Source organism: Hylobates moloch, unplaced genomic scaffold, assembly GCF_009828535.3.
Source record: "Hylobates moloch isolate HMO894 unplaced genomic scaffold, HMol_V3 SCAFFOLD_6, whole genome shotgun sequence".
NCBI classification, from domain to species: domain Eukaryota; kingdom Metazoa; phylum Chordata; class Mammalia; order Primates; family Hylobatidae; genus Hylobates; species Hylobates moloch.
In genome coordinates this window covers 153,967,060-153,990,524 of record NW_026652281.1, presented here as the reverse complement: position 1 = coordinate 153,990,524, position 23,465 = coordinate 153,967,060, and the positions used below count along the sequence as shown (strand labels likewise).

The window sequence follows — 23,465 nt, the reverse complement described above, 5'->3', positions numbered from 1 at the left end:
TCGTCTAGTGGCTCAAGCCGGAAACTTGGGGTCACCTTGACCTGCTGCTCATCCTCTCTTGCCCCCCGCCAGCTTCAGTCCCACGCCAGTTCCTCCTCAATAGCTCCTGCCGCCTCCTGCTCTCGTCCTCCCTTGCTGTCTCTCCTGACACATGCCACCAAACCCCTTACCTGGTTCCTTGCTGTAAACCTTCACCAAATGAAGCCAGAGTTGATCATGACCCTCTCGTGCTCGAACCCCTTCTGGGCTCCCCTCTGCCCCCTGCAAAGCCCACATGATACCACAGAGAAGACCTGTCCCCTGCGGGCCAGCTGCTTCGGCCTCTTCCCTCACACACATCCTCCCACACACGGCAGCCACCATGGACTCAGCATCCCGGACACACGGTGCTGCCCTCTGCATGCACTGACCCCCTGCCCCTCCCACCGGCTCAGCTGGGACTTCTCTTTTGGGTCCCGGCCTGACAGCTCTTGCCGTCTGTGCCTCACATCCACACGGATGATAACGAACCCCTCATGGAGCTGTTGGGATGACGAGGTGAGACGGCATCTGTCAGCTCTTACAGAGACGCAGGCGAACAGTGGGGCCCGGCGGCCCTTGCTCTTCGCTCCCCAGGCAGGGGGGCGGCTGCCACTTCCCCCGCATCCTGTGCTGTGGTTGACTTGTCCTTCTCCCCTGCTGGGCTAAGAACTTCATGACAGTGGGGTCTGTGGTTTTCCTTCGCCGTCCTGAGTACCCAGCATTAGGAGTTGATGAATGAGGATGTAAGTGCGTGTACCTTCCCCATGGAGAGCCTTCCTGCGAGGATGTCTGGGATTGTCACCAACACTACAGCTGGGACCGTGAGGCAGTGCGGGCCAGTGAAGGGAGTAGTGGCTGTGACTCTGCACTCTCCGGTGAAACAGTGATACCCAGCCCAGCCCTGCTCTGCGCTGCCCACTGGGGAGTGTGCATTTGCTTTTGGACTTGGTGGGGTAAAGTCATGGAATTCCTCTCCCTCCCCCTGTCCTGAGCTGGGAGCCCCTCCTGGTGAAAGGGCTCCCTGTCTGGGGGAGTCCCTGCTCACCACCTCTAGAGGGACTCCCTGGCCCCCGTCTTTGCCGGATCCTGTCCCACCCCCTCCCTGTTGAACCACTCCACTCTCCACTCACACACTGATCCTGCTCCTCCGAGACGCTGGAACAGAGGCCAGTCAGCCGACGAGAGGGCATCCAGCCCAAGAGATAGGTTGTTCAAGACCCACCCCACCTGCAGGGACCATGGCGTGGCAGAGAGTAGAAGAAGCGATGGAGAGGGGAGCTGGAGCAGGACAGGAGGGCAGTGGGGGCTCAGGCAGTGGTTCCAGAGCCACCAAGTTTGTAGCACTGGCTGGGCTAGAGAGGCAGTGGGGGCAGAGGCAAAGGGCCTTCAATACCAGGCCAGGGAGCTGGACTTCATCCCGGGGGCAGGGAAGGTTTTAAGCAAGGAATACCCTGGTCCCGCCCAGTGCCTTTCAGGGGACAAGGGAGGTCGGTACAGCATACCTTCTGTCCCCAAGTTTTCTGTGCCTGAGCTAGCTAGGCATGCTTTCCCCACCTGGGTTCCCTCAGTTGCTCACGGGGTGCCCCTGACTCAGCTTCATGCCTGTGGGGGTGGTTGGTCAGCATGGCAGTCTTTGAGGCCCCTCTGTCCCCAGGCCGGGCTGGCACCAGTCAGTCCTCACAGGAAGGCTCCTGGAGGGGCCGTGTGGTGGGGTGTTGGGTGCTTTGGCAGTGGGTAAGCCCTGGCCCTCTTCCTGCCATTCCAGGAATCAGCCTCCTCATCCCCCCAGATGCCATACCCCGAGGGAAGATCTATGAGATCTACCTCACGCTGCACAAGCCGGAAGACGTGAGGTGTGGCCGTGGGCCCTGCTGCCGGGTGTGGGAGGGACCCGCCTGCTGCCTTCGGTCCCCAGGAAGCCCCCTGCCCACCCACTGTTGTGCCTGGCCTGAGGCGGCGGGGGAAAGAGCTGCGCCTAAGCCCCACGTGGTCCTGCAGCCCAAGCCCCTGGCCCCTGGGACGCTGCTGCCCTGCCCTTGGCCTGGCCCTCGGGACCCAGGATGGGCCACTGACACCTTTCCCTCCCCACCCATATTTCCCCACTTGAGGTTGCCCCTAGCTGGCTGTCAGACCCTGCTGAGTCCCATCGTTAGCTGCGGACCCCCTGGCGTCCTCCTCACCCGGCCAGTCATCCTGGCTATGGACCACTGTGGGGAGCCCAGCCCTGACAGCTGGAGCCTGCGCCTCAAAAAGCAGTCGTGCGAGGGCAGCTGGGAGGTGAGCAGGGAACCGACCCGGGTTCCAGAAGGGAATGTGGGCTAACTGCACGCTCCACCCGGCCTTCCACCTCTGGGTGGTCCTGAGCCGCACCCCCACCCCTCCCCAGTCTCCGGCCACTTCTTGAAGCCACAGCTGGCCCCAGGGCTCTGAGGCTGGACCGAACTGACCCACTGACCCCTGCCCGCAGGATGTGCTGCACCTGGGCGAGGAGGCGCCCTCCCACCTCTACTACTGCCAGCTGGAGGCCAGTGCCTGCTACGTCTTCACCGAGCAGCTGGGCCGCTTTGCCCTGGTGGGAGAGGCCCTCAGTGTGGCTGCTGCCAAGCGCCTCAAGCTGCTTCTGTTTGCGCCGGTGGCCTGCACCTCCCTCGAGTACAACATCCGGGTCTACTGCCTGCATGACACCCACGATGCACTCAAGGTATCTCACGCCCCCCCTGCCCCCCACCCGCCCGCCGCTGGGAGGCCGAGCTATGCCTGGCCCTGTGGACTGACTGCCTTGGGTGCAGTGGGGAGGGGCCTGGGCTGACCACCTGGGGCACTGCAGGAGGTGGTGCAGCTGGAGAAGCAGCTGGGCGGACAGCTGATCCAGGAGCCACGGGTCCTGCACTTCAAGGACAGTTACCACAACCTGCGCCTGTCCATCCACGACGTGCCCAGCTCCCTGTGGAAGAGTAAGCTCCTCGTCAGCTACCAGGTGAGGGCCAGGGCCATGGCCAGCGCACAAGGGGCCCGGAGCTTGGGCTCACCTGACACCTCCTCTCTGCACCCCCATCAGGAGATCCCCTTTTATCACATCTGGAACGGCACGCAGCAGTACCTGCACTGCACCTTCACCCTGGAGCGTGTCAGCCCCAGCACTAGTGACCTGGCCTGCAAGCTGTGGGTGTGGCAGGTGGAGGGCGATGGGCAGAGCTTCAACATCAACTTCAACATCACCAAGGTGGACGGGAGGGGCTGCAGCACCGCCGTGACTTGCTCCCACTACCAACTCCCCACCAGCCCCCAAAACGCTCCTGCCCTGCCTGCCCTGCCACCCACTCTCCCTCCCGCCTGTCCCTAGGCCCACCTCCTCCTAGAAACCCCTTGGCAGCTTCCTCCCAGACTCAGAGACAGGGAGGCACAGGTGCAAATGGGACTTGGGGAGGGGAGTGCAGGGGACATGGGAGCAGCAGGAGGGGAGACCCTGGAGGGCTTCCCTGAGGAGGGGCTTTGTACTGGGCCCCAAAGAATGAGCCAGTTTGGCTGCAGCATTAAGGGGAAGAGCATTTCTGGCAGTGAGAGCTGGGCAGGGAGGACTCAGGCCATGAAGAGAGCTGTGTGTGTTGAGTGTCAGCAGAGGCTAGGCAGAGTGACTTGGAGGGGAGAAGGGCGGAGAGGGAGGGAGGCCACAGAGGGCTCCTCTGCTCACTGGCTATGTGGCTTTGGGCAGGTCACTGCACCTCTGAGCCCCAGTAAGCAGGGCCTTGGCACATGGGAGGTGCCCAGGAAGTACCAGTGCTCATGCCGCCCCCATGCTCTGGGGAAGTCTGGGAGCTCCCCCAGCAGGAGGTGGCAGTGGGCCCAGGCTTGGGGAAAGTTCTAACAGGCACCTCTTTCCCTCCCACCTCCAGGACACAAGGTTTGCTGAGCTGCTGGCTCTGGAGAGTGAAGGGGGGGTCCCAGCCCTGGTGGGCCCCAGTGCCTTCAAGATCCCCTTCCTCATTCGGCAGAAGATCATTTCCAGCCTGGATCCACCCTGTAGCCGGGGTGCCGACTGGCGGACTCTGGCCCAGAAACTCCACCTGGACAGGTGGGCGGGAGAGGGGCAGAGAGCGCCTGCTCAGGCCACCGACAGTCCTGCCCAGGGGTGGGGGTGGGTAAGGTGGACAGGAGGCCCTGTGGGGCCGGTGCCGTATCTACTAGTGGCCGGGGCAGTCATTGTGTTTGGCTTCGGGGAGGCCCTGCCCCGGGGTGGGCCAGGGGGGCAGGAGGTGTCGGCTGGGGCCAGGCCAGGCTGCTGACAGCCCCCCCTCCCCTCCACAGCCATCTCAGCTTCTTTGCCGCCAAGCCCAGCCCCACAGCCATGATCCTCAACCTGTGGGAGGCGCGGCACTTCCCCAACGGCAACCTCAGCCAGCTGGCTGCAGCAGTGGCTGGACTGGGCCAGCCAGACGCTGGCCTCTTCACAGTGTCGGAGGCCGAGTGCTGAGGCCGGCCAGGCCCAACACCTCCACTCTCACCAGCTTTGGCACCCACCAAGGACAGGCAGAAGCCGGACAGGGGCCCTTCCCCACACCGGGGAGAGCTGCTCGGACAGGCCCCCTCCCGGCCGAAACTGTCCCTTAATGCTGGTCCTTCAGACCCTGCCCGAACTCCCACCTCTCCATGGCCTGCCTAGCCAGGCTGGCACTGCCACCTGCTCACACTCGGTCCCAGGGCCCAGGATGGACAGTGCCTGGAGCCTGGGCCAGGCCCAGCCTATCTGTGTGTATGTATGTGCGTGTGATGCTACCTCTCCTCCCGTCCCTGTCCAGGGGCCCCGCATACACACGGCCATGCACGCACACGCTGGGCCTGGGCCAGGGCCCCGGAGCTCCTGCCTGAGCTGGACCTTATGCAAACATTTCTGTGCCTGCTGGGTAGGGGCACGTCTGAGGGGCCCTGCTCCAAGCCTGCAGGACCGAGGGCCACAGCCGGACAGGGGGTAGCCCCTGGATTCAGGCACACGACCACCACACGAGCACGTGCCACGCATGCCTCGTGTGCTCATCTCACACACACCCCCCTCCCGGGTCATGCAGACACCCCCCCACCACACACATCTCTTGCTGTACACCTGAGGCTGCTCACGTCTCACGCCCAGTGTCGGTGCACATTTGCCTCTCACATGCTGCCCTCTCCACCCACCCAGGGACACCCCACGGCTCCTCCCTGCCCCTGCCCCTCCCCCAGCCTCGAGGTGCCCTGCCCGGCGGGGCCTGTGAATATGCAATGGGAGTCCCGGGCTGTACAGTGGCGAGTGTGTGAGGCGTGGTGTGCCCGTCCCCAGGGCTGGCTGGTGCCCCACGCGGGGCCTGTCATGTGAAGCTCGTGTCCTGACTTTGTCTTAAGTGCATTCACGCACTTACACTTGGCCTTATGTACACAGCCTTGCCCAGCCGCCGGGGCGCATAGGGATTTTATCGGACGTGAATGTAAATAAATTATATATATATATTGCTAACCTGAGTGCTACTTCTCTCGGGGAAAGCCAGGGAGCAAGGCCAAATGGCCGCAGAGGGGTCACACATGGGATGTCCCAGGAGTCCTGGGTGGCTGGGCCTGGCTGGGAAACAGGCAGACCCCAACCTGGGTGCAGCAAGGCTGCGGCAGAGCCCTCCTCAGCCTGGAGATCTCCTCAGACACGAGTCAGCTGCGCGAGGCGGCAGGCAACAGCGGTGACCAGGGCTGCACCTTTGCCGGACCCATCCTCTGACTGCAGGAACGTGACCGCACAGCGAGGGGCCAGCTCCCGCGCCGTGGCCGCCACCAGGCTGGAGAAGCTGTGAGAGGAGGGCTGAGGTGAGCCCAGGCCACCAGCCCCACCTGGCCACACCTCCCTCCCCAGCCCGCACACCCAGACTCACTGCGGGTGCAGCTTGTAGAGCGTTCCATCCACCCCCACAGACACTGCCAGCTCTTCCAGGTGCCGGTTCTCCCGGATCTTCTCCACCACGGCAGCTACACCTGCCCCACAGAGCTGGGCAGCCCGCCGGGACACGGCCTGGCACACCTCTAGCACCATCAGGGCGTCGTCTGAGGTCAGGGGTAGCCCCAGATCCTCTAGGATGGCTCGGACCTGCCGCAGGGCCAGGCTGTCACTGGGGGCCAGGAAGGAAGAGAGCACAGGGAGGCGGGTCGTGACTTCTCCCCCTTCATCCTCCAGAGCGGACCTCGTCACCACCCATGGCCAGCAATCCCCCACAGTGGACAAAGAGACCCCCTGAAGTGGGGGAGGCAATGGAGGCCTCAGGCACCTTTCGATCTGAGAGAGGAACTTGGTCTTGAAGATGTCCCTGGTCTGAAGGCGCTGGGTCTGCTGGCCCCGGAAGAGAACGCCAAGGCTGGTTAAATGTAAAAGGATGTGGCGGACGATCTCCCCCAGGTACATGCCGCTGATCATCTTTTCAAACCTGCATGAACATGTGTGTGCACACAGGGCAGAAGGCCCCACCGGCCACCATCCCCAGCACCGGTCACAGCCAGCCACCACTGCCTGGGCCCAGCCCACACCTCTGCTTGCCGGGGTTGATCGACGCCTGGTCCACACTTGCATCAAAGCAGGTGCTGAGCATGGCCAGAGAGCCGTCATCCCCAAAGGCGCCCCACTCCATGTTGATGCACATGCGTCCTGAGTCCCCAGGCACGCCCGCCACATTCCGCAGCTCCTCCATGTAGCAGGCATTGGTGCCGGTTCCTGCAGAGAGGCCAGACAACGTGGAAGCTACTTATTGATGCAGACAAGGACCCTCTGAGCATTTCCCATACCGAGATGGCAACATTCGGGCTCATTCTCTCTACCTCTCAGGCTCACAGCCTGTCCCTAGTCCTGGTCCTCTTCCTTCCCGACATCCCTCGTGCAGACCCTGCCAGCTCCAAGCCCTGGGGACCTTCACTGCCTTTCCCACCAACATCACCATCAGTGCATCCACCATGCCACCCCCAATTGCTCCTACAATGCCCAGCTGTCCTGTCATTCCCCTGGGAGACATGTGACATCCCCCGCCCTTGCTCCTAGCTCTCTGCGGTTGAGAGGCCGAAGCTCCCTGGACTGGCCTGCCAGGCCCTTAATCCAACTAAGAGGTGCTGGGCCAAGAGCAGGGGACACAGAGAAATCAGAGACGAGGAGCCCCACAGTCTGGCCAGAGGTCAGGCAATGAATAGCCAGCTCTGACGGAGCCTCTGTGCCCCCGTGGAAGCACCAAGGAGAGCATCGTGGGAGCCCAGACCACGGGGCGAGTCTCTGCCAACAGGGTCAGGAAAGCAACAGAGAGGAAGTGACTGAACCCAAGAAGCACAGAAAGGAAAAGGCATTCCAGGCAGAGGGCGCACTCTGGATGAGGGCATCTCCTTCCTTTCCCTGACACAGCTTCAGCTCCAGGCAGGTGGGCTCCTTGCTGGCCCCACCTGGAGTTCCTCTGTCCAGCTGTTTATGCACACGGCAACCTGGGCATGCCTCTCCCAAGTGCCTAACCCATGCCAGGTTCTGGGTTCAAAAACCTCCCCCTCAAGAGGGGCTGCCACATGCCTCGTGTTGAGAGACCAGTGCCCCGGGAGCCGTGGGATCCCTCCTCCCCAACAGAGCCAAATCCTTTCTTTCAGGGCTTTCAAGTTCCACTTGTCCTGGGACCCACTCCCTCCTGATCTTTGCCCACGTGTAGAATCAAGTCACTCTCTGACCGCCACGTGTTGTTCTGGGCTTAACCCTTGCTGAGCGGTCAGTTCTGAGAAGGCAGAAATTGCCTCTTGTTTTATGTGTCTTCCTATTCCTCTGTCCAGTCCCCTGTGGACACAGGGTAGGTGCTTAATAAGGATGGAATCTTGGACTGTCTGAAGGACCCTCATTGCTCATTGGTCCCCTGCCCCCACCCAGCTCCGAACACCAGGTGTGTACCATGAGCCAGGGACCATGCTATATTTTGTCCCCTCCTATGTCATCCTCATGATGCCTTGAGACAGGCATTGTTATTCTTACCTCCATCTTAGAGATGAGGAAACTGAGGCTCTGGTGACTTGCCCAAGGTCATACAGGTGGAAACACAAAGCTAGTATTTCCACCCAAATCTGTACAACTCCAAAGCTCAGATTCGTTTATCAGATGGGCAAACTGAAGTTCAGAGAGCTTAAATGACCATGAGTCAGTCACTGAGCTGGACTAAACACCCAAGCTCCAGACTGCCAGCCCAAGAGATTGTTCCAGAGCCCTGGTGGGTCAGACCAGAGCAATCCCACGTCCCCAACGCCAAGGAAACATCCAACCAGAGGAATCAACAGAAGGCAGCAAATTGCCAAGCAGTAGGGGCATGAAAAGGCAGGGCCCTCCTCACCGACAATGAGGCCTATCTCGCAACGGGGGTCCTCATAGCCACAGGACATCATGGTCCCCACCGTGTCATTGACAATGGCAACCACATTCAGCTCCACTGCCTGCACACAAAAGGATGCTGCTAGTTGCTGGGCAACGCGGTCGTCACAGCAACCAGCACTGGACCCAGAGGTCTCTACTGCAGAGGGCTTCGCCCTCAGAAAGTAAGAGACTCTTTGCTCCCCTCAAGGCCTGCCACAGCCCCAAAGCACCCCTAGAACAGGCTCCTACCCGTCTGCGCATGATGGCTTCCCGCAACAGACTCACGACATCTTGGCCCACGCAGTCTGATGCGTTGAAACCCTTGGTCCAGTTCAGGAGGATGCCCTGGGGTAAGACCGAGACGAAGTGGCAGGAAGCTGGAGGCCCCTTCAGGCTCACTCTGCCTCCGCAAAACCTGCATCCATCACAAGCCTAGGATTTCCACCCTCCCCAAGCACAATTCCTTGCCTACTTTGCTGTATGGTTGAAGGCCTTGCCCTCTGCCCGCTCCCTACTCCCCAGCAGGCTTTCGGTGTGCAAACACCTATTAATAACCATCTAACCTACATTTTCCATTATTAGTTCCAGACGGTCAGAGGGTCTGGCCATTTTAAGACGTTTGCCCAGAAGGAATGGCCCTTTGTAATTGGGTTAGGAATGAACAGAGCTGGTAAAGTGAGTGCTGTGTGTGAGATAGGGGAGGACAGAGAAGGCTCAGAGGCCCAGATGACAGCAGATCCCACCCTTTCAGAAAGAACTCCAAGTTACTCGAGAGGAAGGAATTCTCAGCTTCAGGGATAGAGCCGTGTCAATGGGCGAGTCACTCGTGTGTTCCAAATACAGGGGCAGGAGGAATGGAAAAGCCAGAACCCAGGCCCCTGGGCAGGATGAAGGCTGAGTGCCTGGACTGTGAGAAAAGGGACTTAAACTTAGTGACACGGGGCTCGACTTTACCTGGAAAGGAATGCTGTTTTCTTAGTGTGCATCTTCTGAGGGAGGGGGCAGGGGGAGCAGGAATTAGTCTACAGCTGTTGGGAGAAAATTACTGCTTTGCTCAGAGGAGGAGCACGGAGGGTAGGTCAGGAAATCTTTGGGGCAGAAGATTTTAGAAATAGTAAGCAACATTTTCCTCCAATAATATGTCCTTTTATCCCTTTTTTTTATTGTCCTAGGCTTATTGTCTCAAAAACAGAAAGCAGAGAATGTGATAGAATGAGAGAAAGCACCCGTTTGAGAGAGACCAGATGATGAGTAATAGCCCCTGTGTGGGCCGCTCTCCCCAGAGTAGGGAAGGGGAGGCAAAGGGGGAAGTCAGACCCAGGTTGCTGATGGCTTCCTGAGACAGGTGTCCTATGCCCTCTCCACTGGGCTGAACCCCTGTTCAGAAGGGATCTGAGAAATCTGAGAACAGAGGAGGCCTCTGCCCTCCTTCCCCAGGTAATGCCCAGGAAGGTGTCGAGACTCAAGAGAGGAAGTGGCAGAGGCAAGTGCCTAGAGAGCAGGGCCCGGGGCACCTCCCTGAGTTCCCACATCCCTGCAAATTCTGCACAGCAAAGGCTGCTGCAGAGCTTTCAAAGTGGCTCCTGGGGAAGGCAATCCCCACACTGGTTAAGTTTTCACCCCTGAAAAGAATGTGGGCCCAACATTTTTTTTTTTTTAAGATGGAGTCTTGCTCTGTCGCCCAGGCTGGAGTGCAATGGCACAATCTCAGCTCACTGCAACATCTGCCTCCCGGGTTCAAGTGATTCTCCTGCCTCAGCCTCCCGAGTAGCTGGAATTACAGGCACATGCCACCACACCCGGCTAATTTTTGTATTTTTAATAGAGATGGAGTTTCAGCATCTTGGCCAGGCTGGTCCTGAACTCCTGACCTCATGATCCACTCGTCTCAGCCTCCCAAAGTGCTGGGATTACAGGCGTGAGCCACCGCGCCCAGCCTTCAGCACAGTTCAGTTACAGAAAATTAGTAAGACTATATTTCTTGCCCCACCCCACCCCCCGATTTGCACACGGAGTCTCACCTGCTTCTCACATCTTACAAGGAATAATCAAAAGGACTGAGCAGGCTTAGCCTGGAGCAGAGCAGCCAAGCAGCAAGACTGGCCCACTGCGCCATCCAAAGGACCACCGTGTAAAAGAAAGCAGAGTACAGAGTTGCATATCAGGTGGAGTGTGGTGGCTCACGCCTGCAATCCCAAAACTTTGAGAGGCTGAGGTGAGCGGATCACCTGAGATCAGGATTTCTAGATCAGCCTGGCCAACATGGTGAAATTCCGTCTCTACTAAAAATTAGCTGGGCGTGTTGGCATGTGCCTGTAGTCCCAGCTACTTGGGAGGCTGAGGCAGGAGGATCGCTTGAACACAGGAGGTGGAGGCTGCAGTGAGTGAGCCAAGATCATGCCATTGCACTCCAACCTGGGCGACAGAGTGAGACTTCATCTCAAAAAAAAAAAAAAAGAAAAGAAAAAAAGAAAATGAGTTGCGTATCAGAGCGAGGTCAGAGCAGGTGCAGGGGGTGAAAATCACATGGAGGCTGGTTGGAGTAGGTGAGATGAAGCTTTTCATTGATCACAGGTGTCTAAGAATGCAACTGTTGCCTTCAGGGGCAGCGAGCTCCTTGGCAAGAAGCTTTCAAGCAGAAGTTGGGTATGTTGAGAGGCAGATTCCTGGGAGTTTGGACCAGAGGTCCGAGAAGTATTGCTTCCGTGACAGGCTTCTAGTGTGCACATTGAGAAGTCCCTCATCCTTGTGTAAGGACAAGCTAAAGTGTGCGCTGAGTAGGGATGTGTGTGTCAGCCTGTGCCTGGCACTCTGCCACCCTAGTCATGCACCCAACACTGAGCCAGGCACTGAAAAGGAAACAAACAAAGAAAGGAGGAGGAGAGAGGCCAAAAAAACCCCAAGCGACCTTAAGCCCCTGCTAGAGACAGGAACAAACGCTGGTTCCCGCAGGACCCCGAGGCCCATACACCAGTGCTATAGCTGAAATGGATGATCTGTCCTCTGATCAGCGCCAGTCTAGGCCTGACCTGCTCCCAAATGCTTCAGACCCTAACCCTGGGCCTACCCTGTCTGGGGAAACTGAGGCTGTGTGCAGGCCCAGCCCAGCAGTGCTGCCACCACCACCAACCCCAGCCCCACCACCACCCAGCCTTTTCCCCTGCCTCCTGCCCACTCCATGAAGTGTGTGTGGGGGCAGGAGGCCCTTGGGAATCACTTCTCTTGGCCCTCCCTCACCTTGTCCAGGCCAAGCTGCCTACATGGGAAGGAGAAGGTAAAACCCAGTGGGAGGCTCTGCCCACTCAGGCCCTGCTTCTGCTGGAAGTCCACGATGCAGTCCACGATGTGGTCAAAGAGCTGTGGGGCAGGACAGGTCAGGAGTGGGCACTGCTCAGCCCTTCCCCACCTCTGACATCAAGGTTCAGGCTGTGGGTACCTGCTGCCCAGAGCCCTGGGCCACACTCTCAGGAATGGAGTAGATCTGGCTGGTGATCTGCACACCTGTGGTCACACGTACCAGGAGGACACGGAAGTTCGTGCCCCCGAGGTCCAGGGCCAGGAAATCCCCTCGCTCTGTGGGGCAGAGACCCTCAGTGCCAGGATAGGGCTTGTGGCTCCAGCCCCAGCACACACTGGGACCCCCAGGAGCCCATGTTTTGGTCCCACACTCAGGCCAGGTCCTTACCGCTGCCATCAGGCGTGGCCCGGACGAAAGTGGGCAGCATGCGAAGGGAGGAGGGCTCCCCTCGGAGCCCCTTGGCCATGGCCTTCTGCATCTGTGCCTGAACTGCTGCCAGTTGATCGTGGTTCAACCGGAACGGGGCCAGGGTCTCCTGCAGCAGGCGACGGTGGGCAGCCAGACGGGCAGCCACGGCAGTCACCATCGCCACTCCTCGGCCACCACCATCCGCAGAGGGGATGAAGGAGACATCGCATTCCGGGGCCAGGAGCATCACTGTCCCCTGCAGGACGCTGCAGAACCTACAGATACATACAGGTGCGCCCGGCTTGGCCCTGGACCCCCAGATACACACAGGTGTGCCCGGCTTGGCCCTGGACTCCCAGACACACACAGGTGTGCCCGGCTTGGCCCTGGACTCCCAGACACACACAGGTGTGCCCGGCTTGGCCCTGGACCCCCAGATACACACAGGTGCGCCCAGCTTGGCCCTGGACCCCTAGGGCCTCCTGAAGCCCAAGGCTCCATCATTTTTTTTTGTTTTTTTTTTAGATACTGAGTCTCGCTCTGTCACCCAAGCTAGAGTGCCACGGAGTGATCATGGCTTACTGTAACCTCAAACTCCCAGGCTCAAATGATCCTCCCACCTCAGCCTCCTGAAGTGTTGAGATTACAGGTGTGCACCACCATACGCAGCCTCCCCTATCACTTCAATTCTAAATCTGTTCTGTGCACCAACCATATGCCCCAGTGTCGCCATGGCTTCCACCCTTGCACACACAAAGGGAAGCATCGTTTCTCTCCTTGGATGTCTTCTGGCCTCCCATAGCTCAGTCTGGCCCTTCCTCTGCCTAAGTGCCCTTCGAGTCCACTGGCATGCACATGTGATCCCAGAGGGCCCTCTGGGTGTGTATCACACACACGTGTTCATGCCACCTAATCATGCGGATCATGTTTCCACAATACCTGGGGTGCCGCTCACACACTCGGCCTCCGGTGGCCACAGCGACCTGGAGTGTTTGTTGCTCCTGGCTGTGCTGGAGGCAGGAGAGAACAGCGGCCAGGGCGGCAGCACAGAGCTGGGCAGCCCGCGTGCACACGGCCGCACACACGTGCTGCACAAGCTCAACATCCGAAGCCCCAGGGCTCAGGCCCAAGTCCTGCAGGATAGCATGGACACGGGCTGCCCCAGCAGAGGGGCTGGAGGGGAAAGGGAAGTGGTTTGGGGCTCAGCCCAGAAGCTCCCCATCCCACTAAAGCCCCATGGCTACCTTGGGGACAGAGTATCCTCCCCTTCCCCCAAGCCAAGAATCCCCCACTAAGCCACCGTCTCCCCCACTCACTCCTCCATCTCAGCCACGTGTTCTAGGAGGATGCTGCCTTGGCTCAGCAGGGCAGGGGAGGTGCAGCCACCAAAGAGGACCCCACGCCGGGCCAAGTGAGCCAGCACCAGCCGCACCAGCTCACCCAGATACAGGCCTCCGATCATCTTCTCAAACCTGCAGGTGGGAAAGGTGGCTGAAGGAAGCCTTTTCTAAGTCCTCAGTCCACCTGGCCCTACCTCCAAGAGTTCCCAAAGAAGGATTCTTTTCTTTGGGGCTCCCAAACTGGAGACTCCAGAAGCAATCAATGGCCTCCCAGAGGACAGGTGGGTGTATGCCCAGACCCCACTGCCTCCTCTCACGTAGGTTACATCCAGAAGACTCCTGGAGAGGAAGAGGGACCCGAAGGAAGGCAGAGAGCAGTTTGCTCAGCCACTTCCAGACCTCAACCCCCAACCTGTCAGTGCAGTCCAGAGTCAGGAATAGGGAAGATCAAGGGCTGACAATTCTGGGTTCTAGAACTTTGGGCCCTTCCTTCTTTAAACCTGGCCAGGGCCCCCAGGTTGCTCCCTGGAGACCCTCAGAGTGACAGGGAGGGGCCTAAGGGCCTGAGAACAGGGACAGAAGGGGTTGGGAGCAGAGCAGTCATAGATAGGGCCTGGAACCAAAGGTCAGGGCCCCCTGCCAGGTCACCTCTGAGCACCAGGATTCAGGGACTCATGGTCCAGGGTGTGGTCGAAGGTGGTCAGCACTGGTCCCAGCGCCCCATCATCGCTGAAGGAGCCCCACTCCACGCTGACGCAGACGCGGCCCCGGTCTTCGTCCAGCACTGCCACGTGCCGTGCCTCCTCCATGTAACACGCATTGGTGCCCGTGTCTGGCAGAGACAACCCTGTCAGGGCCTGCTCGCCAGGCAGCACACACTCCACCCGTCATCACAAACGGTCTGTGGCTCACCTACAACTAGCCCAACCTCACACGGCCTGACCCCCGGCTCACAGCCCATCATGGTGCCCACTGTGTCATTCACCACAGCAACCACGTCGATGTTGTAGGCCTGGATGATGAAGAGGGCAGAGGTCAAGGCTGGCCTGAGTGGCCAGAGGAGGGAATCCAGGGGATGGGCAGGGCTGGGGCCCTGGCTTTGAAGGAGATACATAGAGTCCATGAAACACACATCTGCATGCCACACACATTTGTGTCACAGATGCTCCGGGCTCCCACCCTATAGGAGCTTTTCCTCCAATCCCACCCTCAGCTCCTCCCTAATCCCCAACTCGGGCCCCCAGGTCACAGTGACGTCCACCCTCAGCGTCTCCCAGGACGAGGATGAGTTTCCTGAGACTGAGCACCTCCTTGAACGCTGCGCCTTGCCAGCCTCACTGTCATCCTGCCTGACTCCCCAAGCCTGTTCCTCCCAGCACTGGCTTCTCCCCACAAGAGGTTAGTCCAGACGGATCAGCCTTTCTCCAGCATCCAGAGTCTTGTGTGTGGCCTTCTCTGAGACTAGATCTTCCGCCCCAGCCCCAGCCTGACTTGAAGGGAGGCAAACTCCTCCTTCAAGTCCCCGATCAAAGAGCCGGTGCTTCCTCCGTAGTGCTCCCAGAGTTGTCCACGCACTCCTCCTTGACACGGACAACCTTTTATTAGAATGCTTCCCCCTCTAGACTGTGAAAACCTTGAGGAGGAGGTCAAAGTCTATTGATGTTTGTTTGCCCCGGGTCCTGAACGTTTATTTGACCGTTCTTAGCCTCAGTGTTTTTAACCTGCGCAATGGGAATGGCAGCAACACGTACCTGAGGTTAAACTGGATGGAGGACATGAAGAGAAGAGGAAAGCAACTCTCCCAGAAGCCCAGGCCCAACGCATGTGTGCCAGGCCCAGGCCAACATGGGCAGCCCTCCTGTCACCCCTCCCTCCACTCACCCCCTGCCTCCGAATGGCGTCTCTCAGCAGCTGGACCACATCCTGGCCTTCCACACCACTGCACCTAAAACCTTTGGTCCAGGAAATGAGGGTGCTCTGGAGGTAGAGAAGCTGGGTTACTCCTCTGATGGCCTTCATGGGGCTGCAGCCACCCTCCACCCAGCGTCCCATGTCCACTCCTCCTCACCCTGTCCAAGCCCGTCTGGTGGCAAGGGAAAGAGAAGCTGAAGCCAAGCTGCAGACCCTGTTTGTTCATAGGCTGCGCATCCAGAAACTCAGACAGGCAGTGGGCAGCAAAATCAAAGAGCTGCAGGAGAAGTAGGGGGACTCAGCCTTGCCCATCTGAGCCCCAGCTGCCCAGCCAGGCCCCCCGACGCCAGAGGCTGGGCAGTGAGTGCTTACCTGCTGGCCAGCACCCAGCATCACCTCTTGGGGGATCACAAACTCCTGGCTTCTGGGCTCCACCCTATGCCCCTCAATGCCAGTTAGAGTCACCCACAAAACACGCAGTGAGGCCCCTGTGGCCCCCAGCTCCAGCACCACGAAGTCTCCTTGCTCTGGAGGGCAAGCAGGTCACAGAAAGGCATGCAGCTGGCAAGACCAGAGCCCTCTGCCCACTTCCCAAATTCCTAAGGCCTGCAAAGTCTGGTCAAGGGGCCATAGAGATGGGGGACAGGAATAAGGAACGTTTCCCTCCCCTAGATCAGTACCCTCTTCCAGGCCTGGCCACGCATCTCAATCTATGCTACCCACCAGTGCCATGTGGGGTGGACCCCACGTATGTAGGCAGCATCCGGACTGCAGGGGCAGGGCTGGCCTGTCCCCTCAGCGCCTGCTCCATGGAACCCAAGAGGCTGGCTTGGATCTGCTGTAGCTGTGCCCTTGTCACCTTGAACTGCTGCAGGCACTCCTGCACCTGGGGAGAAACAGGCCAACATCTGGGAAGGAGCACTGCTGGGCTGGCCAGACTCCCCAACTCCAACCAAGGCAGAGGCCTGCCCTGCCCAGCCCACTCCTCGGCTCTTCATACACCCTGGCTCTCTTGCCAACAGCCTGCACCCAGCTCTGGCATCCTCAGAAGGCTCTGTCCTGGAAAGAGAACCCACCTTCTTCCTCCTCCTGCCCCATTACCTCACGGCTCCTTCTCAACTCCTTACATCCTCTACCCTACCCCACCCCTCTTCTTCTTTGAATTCAGGGTTTGGCAAGACCTTCTTCCTGCCATACCACGAATGATTGCTCTCTGGCTCCCCAGGACCCACAGCAAGAGTCTCTCAGTGAGTTGTTGAACGAACAAGAGAATAAACAAATGCACAAACAAACTTCAAGTGTTTCCCTCTCCTAACCCACTCTCAGACTCTGAAGCCTGAAAAAGCCCAGCACGAGAGCATTTGGAAACCACACTGCAGAGAATGGTCCTTTTTTCAGTTGTTCATCCTTTCCGAAACATTGCTGCAGCCCTCACTACGCACCCAGCTCTATTCTAAGCACTGCACACACATAACCACCCAAGAGGCAACAAATGCTTTAGATTCCAGGGTGGGAGACAGAAATTAAGCATGTGAACATACAATTTGGTTCCAGTAGTGATGGTGGCTATTAAAGGTAGGGGGGCAGGATAAGAAATTAGAGAGTGACCAGGGTAGAAAGAGGTATTTTTAGATATGAGTCCAAGAGGGTTTCCCTGAGGAGGTGACCTAAATGAAGGAAGGGAACAAGCCATTCGAAGATCCAGGGAAAGAGCGAGGGGATGGATTTGGAGAAGACTGATCCGGGAGTGGATCGGAGTCTGAAGGAGTGGGTGAGAAGGCAGGGAAGGCAGAAGCCAGGACACTCCAGGCTCTCACTCCACCAGAAGCCCAGTAGCTTAAGAGCCCCAGTGACCTCATCTCTGTGAGCAAATACCCTCCCCTAGACGACTCTCTCACCCATCCTTCAAAGAAGCCCCAACAGCCTCCCTGGATTCATTGAAGGGTCACAGCCCAGAAACTCCATCCTCCTCAGGCTCAGACTTTCCAAAGCCCCTACTTCTGTCACACGGGAGTTCCATTTCAACGACCTATTGCCCCAAACTGCACCCTTATCTTTGAAATAACAACTCAGGCACCTGGATAATAAGGCCCCTCCAGGGAGGAGAGGCTGCCAGTTGAGGGAGATAAGGACAACTCAGTCCCACCTCTTGCTTTAGGAAGAGAATGGGAAACAGATACCTAAGAAGGTAAATCATCCTAACTGGGGTGCCAGATGTCCACTTACACGTTTGCCTTACAGCACATGCTTCCAGCAGCCATGCATGCTAGGGGTGCCCATGCCCACTCTACCTCGCCCCCCTGACCAGGCCTATCTGGTGACAAGGGAAAGAGAAGTTGAAGCCAAGCTGCAGACCCTGTTTGCTCACAGGCTGTGCATCCAGGAATTCAGGCAGTGGGCAGCAAAGTCACAGAGCTGCAGGACAGGTGGGGTCTCAGCCTTGCCCCTCTGAGCCCCAGCCACCCAAGTGTTAGAAACATGGAAACGAGACTCCAAGAGGGCAAGTCATCTGCATGGCCAAGCAGCTGTGAAGGGGCAGGGGAGAATTTGAACCCATAACTATCTAACTGCAGAGATGTTTCCACATCAATGTGAAGCTTTATAAAACCTAGAAAGTTCCCTTGAAAAGAACCCAAGGCTGATGAAAGTTGCTGGAAAGAAACCCCAGACGATCCGGCTTGAGAAAACTTACACCTGAGTCCTCGCACTCCCTTTTGCTGGCTCTGCGGTCCTGGGAAAGTCATACCTCTCTCTGAGCCTCAGTCACCTCTTTGTGCAAAACGGAGAAAATAATAGTACTTGGAAGTCCCCCAATGCCAGGGACTATGTCTTGCTCAAGGCTACATCTGAGGGCCATGAGGAGCACCAGCTGGAAGCAGGATTTGTTGATTGGATGGTTGTGGTGGCATAAGAACTAAAGGCTGTAATGTATGTGGAAGTGCCAAATGCCGTTGGCATGGGAGGGGCGTTTTAGTATTGCTTCATAAAAACAGTAGAGTCATGGAGAAGTCAATGGCTTGGGCAAATTGTTTTTCTTCCTTTTCCTCTTGGGCACATTGAGATGTTCAGGAGGAGAGACTAGAAGACAGCAGAACTGCAAGAAATACAGAAGGACTTCCCTGGCAGATCCTGGTGAGGCACACACAAGCCAGGAGAAGCTATTGGAGCCACCCCCGACACCCCAGGAAGAGCGGGGAGAGACCTCAGACAGAAGAGCAAGGAGAAAGGCATTAGAGAGCGTGTGAAGTCCAATGTGGTTTCAACACTGGCTCTTGTCACCAACTTGCTGTGTTGCTGGCCTGGGCCCATCACCTCACCTCTCTGAGCAAGTGACCCCTCTATCTAGCAGGAACAATAGTACCCACTTCTCAGAGATGCCATGAGGACTGACAAGACAGCAAACCTGAAGTGGAGGAACAGTGTCACACATAGGAGATGCTCAGTGGAACACGGATTCCCTGTCCTCAGAGCACAAAGCACACCCGGCCTGGAGAGCCTGACTCCATACCCTCTCTGATGACAAAGAGAAGCCTGGTGGAAGGGGTGGGGAAGGGCCTCTAAGATGGGACTGGGAACTGGCCACATGTGGTTAACTAACCTTTTTTCAACCTAAGGTCATGGGAAGGGGAGCACAGGATAAGGCCTGTGGTGCTGAGTTGGGGGTCCAGGACCATGGGAAATTTGGTGTCCCTGTGAAGTCCCCCAAAGCCGAAGGGAATTCTTTGAGCCACAGGTGTACGTGATGGAGCCAGCAGGGCAGATGGGGGCCTGCATAGGAGTGTCATCAGGGAGGGGCAAGAAGTGAGGGAGGAGATGACGGCAGGCCTTAGAGCCAGTCCTGGCTGGGCAGGCACTGTGGCCCAGCCACCGCTGTCACTCCTGAGGCACGGCTGTGGGTTGGGCACAGAAGAACTGTCTGCAGCAAGGTCTGGGGTACAGGTTGTACAAGGGGGAAGTGGGAGAATGAAATGCAGCGAGGGGTAACGCCCCCACAATCTGGGCAACAAGTCTAGTCAAGTGGATGTCAGAACATGCCAGAAAACTAAAGAAACTGCAGAGAATGACTCAAGAACCCTTTAGTGAGCACCTCCTCTATGCAAGTCCTTTTTTTTTTTTTTTTTGACAGAGTCTTGCTCTGTCGCCCAGGCTGGAGTGCAGTGGTGCGATCTTGGCTCACTGCAAGCTCTGCCTGCCAGATTCACACCATTCTCCTGCCTCAGCCTCCCGAGTGGCTGGGACTACAGGCGCCTGCCACCATGCCCAGCTAATTTTTTGTATTTTTTAGTACAGACAGGGTTTCACTGTGTTAGCCAGGATGGTCTTGATCTCCTGACCTTGTGGTCCACCCACCTCAGCCTCCCAAGGTGCTGGGATAACAGGCGTGAGCCACTGCATCCGGCCTTTTTTTTTTTTTTTTGAGATGGAATTTTGCTCTTGTTGCCCAGGCTGGAGTGCAGTGCCACAATCTTGGCTCACCGCAACCTCTGCCTCCCGGGTTCAAGCGATTCTCCTACCTCAGCCTCCCAAGTAGCTGGGATTACAGGCATGCGCCACCATGCCTAGCTAATTTTGTATTTTTAGTAGAGACGGGGTTTCACCATGTTGACCAGACTGGTCTCGAACTCTTGACCTCAGGTGATCCACCTCCCTCAGCCTCCCAAAGTGCTGGGATTACAGGTGTGAGGCACCACGCCTGGCCATAGGCAAGTCCTTTATCTCCATTAGCCTTCAGGGGGTGAGGAGTATTAGACTTTATTTTCCTCCATTTTACTGATGAGGAAACAGAGACTAAGAGATATGAAATGGCTTACACAAGAATTTCCTGCTCAAGGGTGTGGTATGAGACTGCTTCTAAATCTTGGTCAAGATGACAGAAAAAGAAGAAACTCACTTCTGAGCAAGCCTCAGGCATGAGTTTGGCACTAAAATCATCTGTGTGCCTGATAGTAGCGGCTACGTTGAGGGAGACATGCAGGAGGAACTGGAGAGGCGGGAAAGGAAAGGTCTCAACAACACAGCTTTTGACCAGATAACCCTGGGAAAGTCCACTCTAGACTGTGTCATCCACTTGGGGCGGGAGCGGCACCTGTGTGGCAAGGTGGCAAAAATGACATGTTTGGAGCTGAAACACCCAGCTCAAGCTCCTGTCATGTCTTAAACTCAAGTCATATCACTTCTCTATATCCCTCTTCATCACCTGTAAGATGATCATCCCAACCTTGCAGTTGTTTGGAGCATGAAAGGAGATCGTTACCAGCTCAGATATGAAAAGCTCAGTGGAAAGGGGCTGCATGGGTGAGAGCCCAGGGCCCCATGGCAGCTTCAGTCACGCTGCTCTTGACGGCCTTGGACAAGCATGAAACAGGAACCCAGTGCTGAACTTACCAGCCCTGAGCTGTCTGAGGGCCCGGGCAAGCCCTCCTCAGGGCAACTCAGGGCTTCTTCCCCCTGCCACAACCCTGAAGACCCAGTGGAGTCCATGAGCTTCCACAGTGGAGGGTGGCCACCTATGGGAGAAAAGGGACAACCTGGGTCAACCATTTACTCTATAGGCCCTAGGAGTCTGTAACCCAGACCAACTTCCTTCCTTCTGCAGGGGACCAGGAAGGAAGCTGGGAGCAGAATTCAGAACCTCCAACCATCAAAGATCCCGTGTCAGTCAACTAGAAGGCCCTTGTTTTTCACAAGCATATCTAATGAGAGAGCACTGGAAAGGCTGATTTCAGTCCAAATGCCATTCGTTAATTCTGATATTCATTGACAGTCAACAGTTCCTGATGCCTGCTATGCTGGACGTTGTGGTACAGATGAAGCAGATCTGGGCCCTGCTCTCAGGGACCTCATAGTCTCATCAACAATCACAGTATGATTAGCACAGGCAGTGAGCAAGATGGCCACATGTAATAGATGGACATGTTGCTGTGGTTAGGCGGTCAGGGACATGCTAGAGGCTTGGAACAAAGAAGGAACCAAAGACCTGCCAGAGAAGCAGGCAGGCTGGACAAGGGACAGTCATTGTGCCAGGCTAAGGCACATGAATTTCATCCTGAAGGCAACAGGGGTCATGGACAGGGGTGGATCTGTGCTTCAGAAAGGGGTTCCACTAGTGACCTGAACTTGGACGTCATTTATGACTTCTTTGAATTTCAGCTTCCATCCATAACACAGGAGGAAATAATATCTACCCTCACAAGGTTGTTGTGAGCACTAAATAGAATAACACCTGGGGAAGTGCTTTATGAAATGTACTGTGCAACATAAACATCAGGTGGGTTTTAACAGTGAAGTGATGCAGAACAGAAAGAGCCCTGTACTCAGAGGGGGGAACCCTGCTCTCCACAAGGCAGCCGCACTCCATCTCAACCTCAAGGCTTTTCATCTGTGAAATGGGACCAACATGTATCAAAGGCCTGTGTGGGGCAAATGAGATCACGAGAGCAAAGGAACTTGCTCAGATGTGCGTTCAGATTTATGTAGCTGAATCTGAACTGAAACTCTGTGATTCTCCATTTCCTCTTATAACATGAAAAGCTCAGTTCTTGTGAGGATTAAAGGAGTTAGTGGTCCTTTGCACACTGTAAGGAACTGTAGAAATGTCAGATACTTCGCTCATCTGAGCTGGAGGTGGTATTGCTGTTTCCATAGTCCCAAGGGAGCCTTCAGTGAGTCAGGTGCTCTTTAGGGGTGGGGGAAAAAGGAAACACAGCAGAGGGCCCAATATGGGAAGAGACATCTGTCCACTGAGTCACTTTACCTCCCTTCCTTGCAACAGCAGAACTTCTGGAAATATAGTACCTTCCCACCCCTACACTCCCCTCCTAGCCTACTCCCATTACGCTCACTAATTTGCACTCCACGTGGTCACTCGTGACCTCCTAACTGCCCAATCCCAAGCCTTTTCCTCAGTCCCCACCTTTGCTGCCCTCTCTCAGGCATGCAAAGCCACTAGTCATTCTTTTGCTACAGAATTCCCCCTGTCCTTGGCTTTCACAGCCAGTCTCTCCTAGGTCTCCTTCCTGAGTCTCATAGTCTTCATCAGTAATTTCTCTTCTTTCAGACAATGGGGTTCCCAAGTTTCTGGTCATGCCCTCCCTCTACACTCCCTTTATCTCACCCATTCCCAAGGTTTCATTAATAGCTGTGTCAGGGCTCCCAAATCTACCTTTGGCCTCAGCCAAATCCTAAATCCCAGTGGTCTGTTAGACATCACAATCTGGATGGTGGAGAAGCTCCTCAAATTCAACAAAGCCGCACTCGTTTTTCCATCACCTTACCCCCATAAAGCTCTTCTGTTCTCCACCTTGACTGGAGACATTGAAGTGTGCTCACTCACACGGCCGTTCGGGTTGCCTGCGTGCACCCCTGACCCTCACCTCCTCTATGCAATTGGATCTCAGGCTAAGAGCTCTCCTGTGCGTCCCCTCCTCCCCATTCCTACAGCCAGCGCACCAGACCATCCTCTGGCCAGGTTATTACAACAGCCTCCTAACTGATACCTCTGCTTCTAGTTTCTTCACCTCCTTACCCCACCCAACTTGATCACCTCTGCACTCATGGCCGGCACAGGGTCTGGTATAGGTATGTGCTAATGTGCCTTTCTAAAATTGGAAGCAAGGGGAGTAGGTAGTTTTTTATTTAATAAAGCAACAAATCAGCTTCTGATAAATCTCCCCAAACCATACATACCTATGTTGAGTTTCCAAATCTGTCAAATAGGGGTGTGGAATTCTTGTTCTATGCTACAGGTCTATTTCAAGGATAAAATGAGGTAACTGGGGCAATTATCTTTGAAAAGGACTAAGGGCTACACACGTGGCCTTCTCAAGGCCCAGCTAGTTCATTTATTCATTCACTCACTCATTCATTCCCTCATCCATTCAATATTTATTCAGCATTTTTACATGACAGAATCTGTGAAGTAATCCCCAAGTGGCCCTAATATTTATATGCTAGGTAAATGTATTCAGCTCTGTCTCTTCCAACTGAGATTCCCTGTGGGGAGGGACATGTCTCCTTCACTGCAGTATCCCCAGAGCCCAAGGTCTGTTTGACTAAGGGCCCCGTGGCTTCCCTTAGCTGAATGGGCTACACGAAGTGAGTTTTCCTCCTGAAAAGTACC

General features: G+C 56.5%; 2 protein-coding genes across 4 annotated transcripts in view; one reads left to right on the top strand and one right to left on the bottom strand.

Moving 5' to 3' along the window:
- The window catches only part of UNC5A (unc-5 netrin receptor A), a 66,957-nt gene extending 61,451 nt beyond the window's left edge, over positions 1 to 5,506 (top strand). For 2 of the 3 annotated variants that reach the window (XM_032158744.2, XM_032158743.2), the window contains 7 exons: positions 1,787 to 1,874; positions 2,130 to 2,298; positions 2,489 to 2,722; positions 2,849 to 2,998; positions 3,080 to 3,244; positions 3,915 to 4,093; positions 4,327 to 5,506. In XM_032158744.2, the coding sequence (XP_032014635.1) occupies positions 1,787 to 1,874; positions 2,130 to 2,298; positions 2,489 to 2,722; positions 2,849 to 2,998; positions 3,080 to 3,244; positions 3,915 to 4,093; positions 4,327 to 4,492 (1,151 nt within the window). In that variant the 3' untranslated portion in view covers positions 4,493 to 5,506. Of the gene's footprint in view, positions 1 to 1,786; positions 2,299 to 2,488; positions 2,723 to 2,848; positions 2,999 to 3,079; positions 3,245 to 3,914; positions 4,094 to 4,326 lie in introns of all 3 variants that reach the window. The other variant, XM_058440183.1, reaches the window with a different exon arrangement.
- A 49-nt stretch (positions 5,507 to 5,555) lies between these two features.
- Positions 5,556 to 20,845, bottom strand: HK3 (hexokinase 3). The gene is made up of 18 exons (XM_032158745.2): positions 20,732 to 20,845; positions 16,070 to 16,232; positions 15,719 to 15,873; positions 15,504 to 15,623; positions 15,317 to 15,412; positions 14,348 to 14,447; positions 14,084 to 14,267; positions 13,412 to 13,567; positions 13,035 to 13,268; positions 12,075 to 12,370; positions 11,826 to 11,962; positions 11,627 to 11,746; positions 8,639 to 8,734; positions 8,370 to 8,469; positions 6,556 to 6,739; positions 6,300 to 6,455; positions 5,910 to 6,143; positions 5,556 to 5,825 (listed from the first exon to the last, which is right to left on the bottom strand). Exons 1-18 carry the CDS (start codon positions 20,825 to 20,827, stop codon positions 5,681 to 5,683), a joined length of 2,772 nt encoding a protein of 923 aa, XP_032014636.1. The 5' UTR covers positions 20,828 to 20,845; the 3' UTR covers positions 5,556 to 5,680.
- Positions 20,846 to 23,465: the final 2,620 nt, after the last annotated feature.

What these genes read in the sequence shown, in the direction of transcription:
- HK3 (XM_032158745.2), bottom strand. Translation starts at nt 20,827, where the DNA reads ATGGACTCCACTGGGTCTTCAGGGTTGTGGCAGGGGGAAGAAGCCCTG. An exon ending in ACCAGACGGGCTTGGACAGG is followed by an intron (nt 15,413 to 15,503) that starts GTGAGGAGGAGT and finishes CTCTACCTCCAG; the next exon opens with AGCACCCTCATTTCCTGGAC. An exon ending in GGCCACGCCTGATGGCAGCG is followed by an intron (nt 11,963 to 12,074) that starts GTAAGGACCTGG and finishes TCTGCCCCACAG; the next exon opens with AGCGAGGGGATTTCCTGGCC.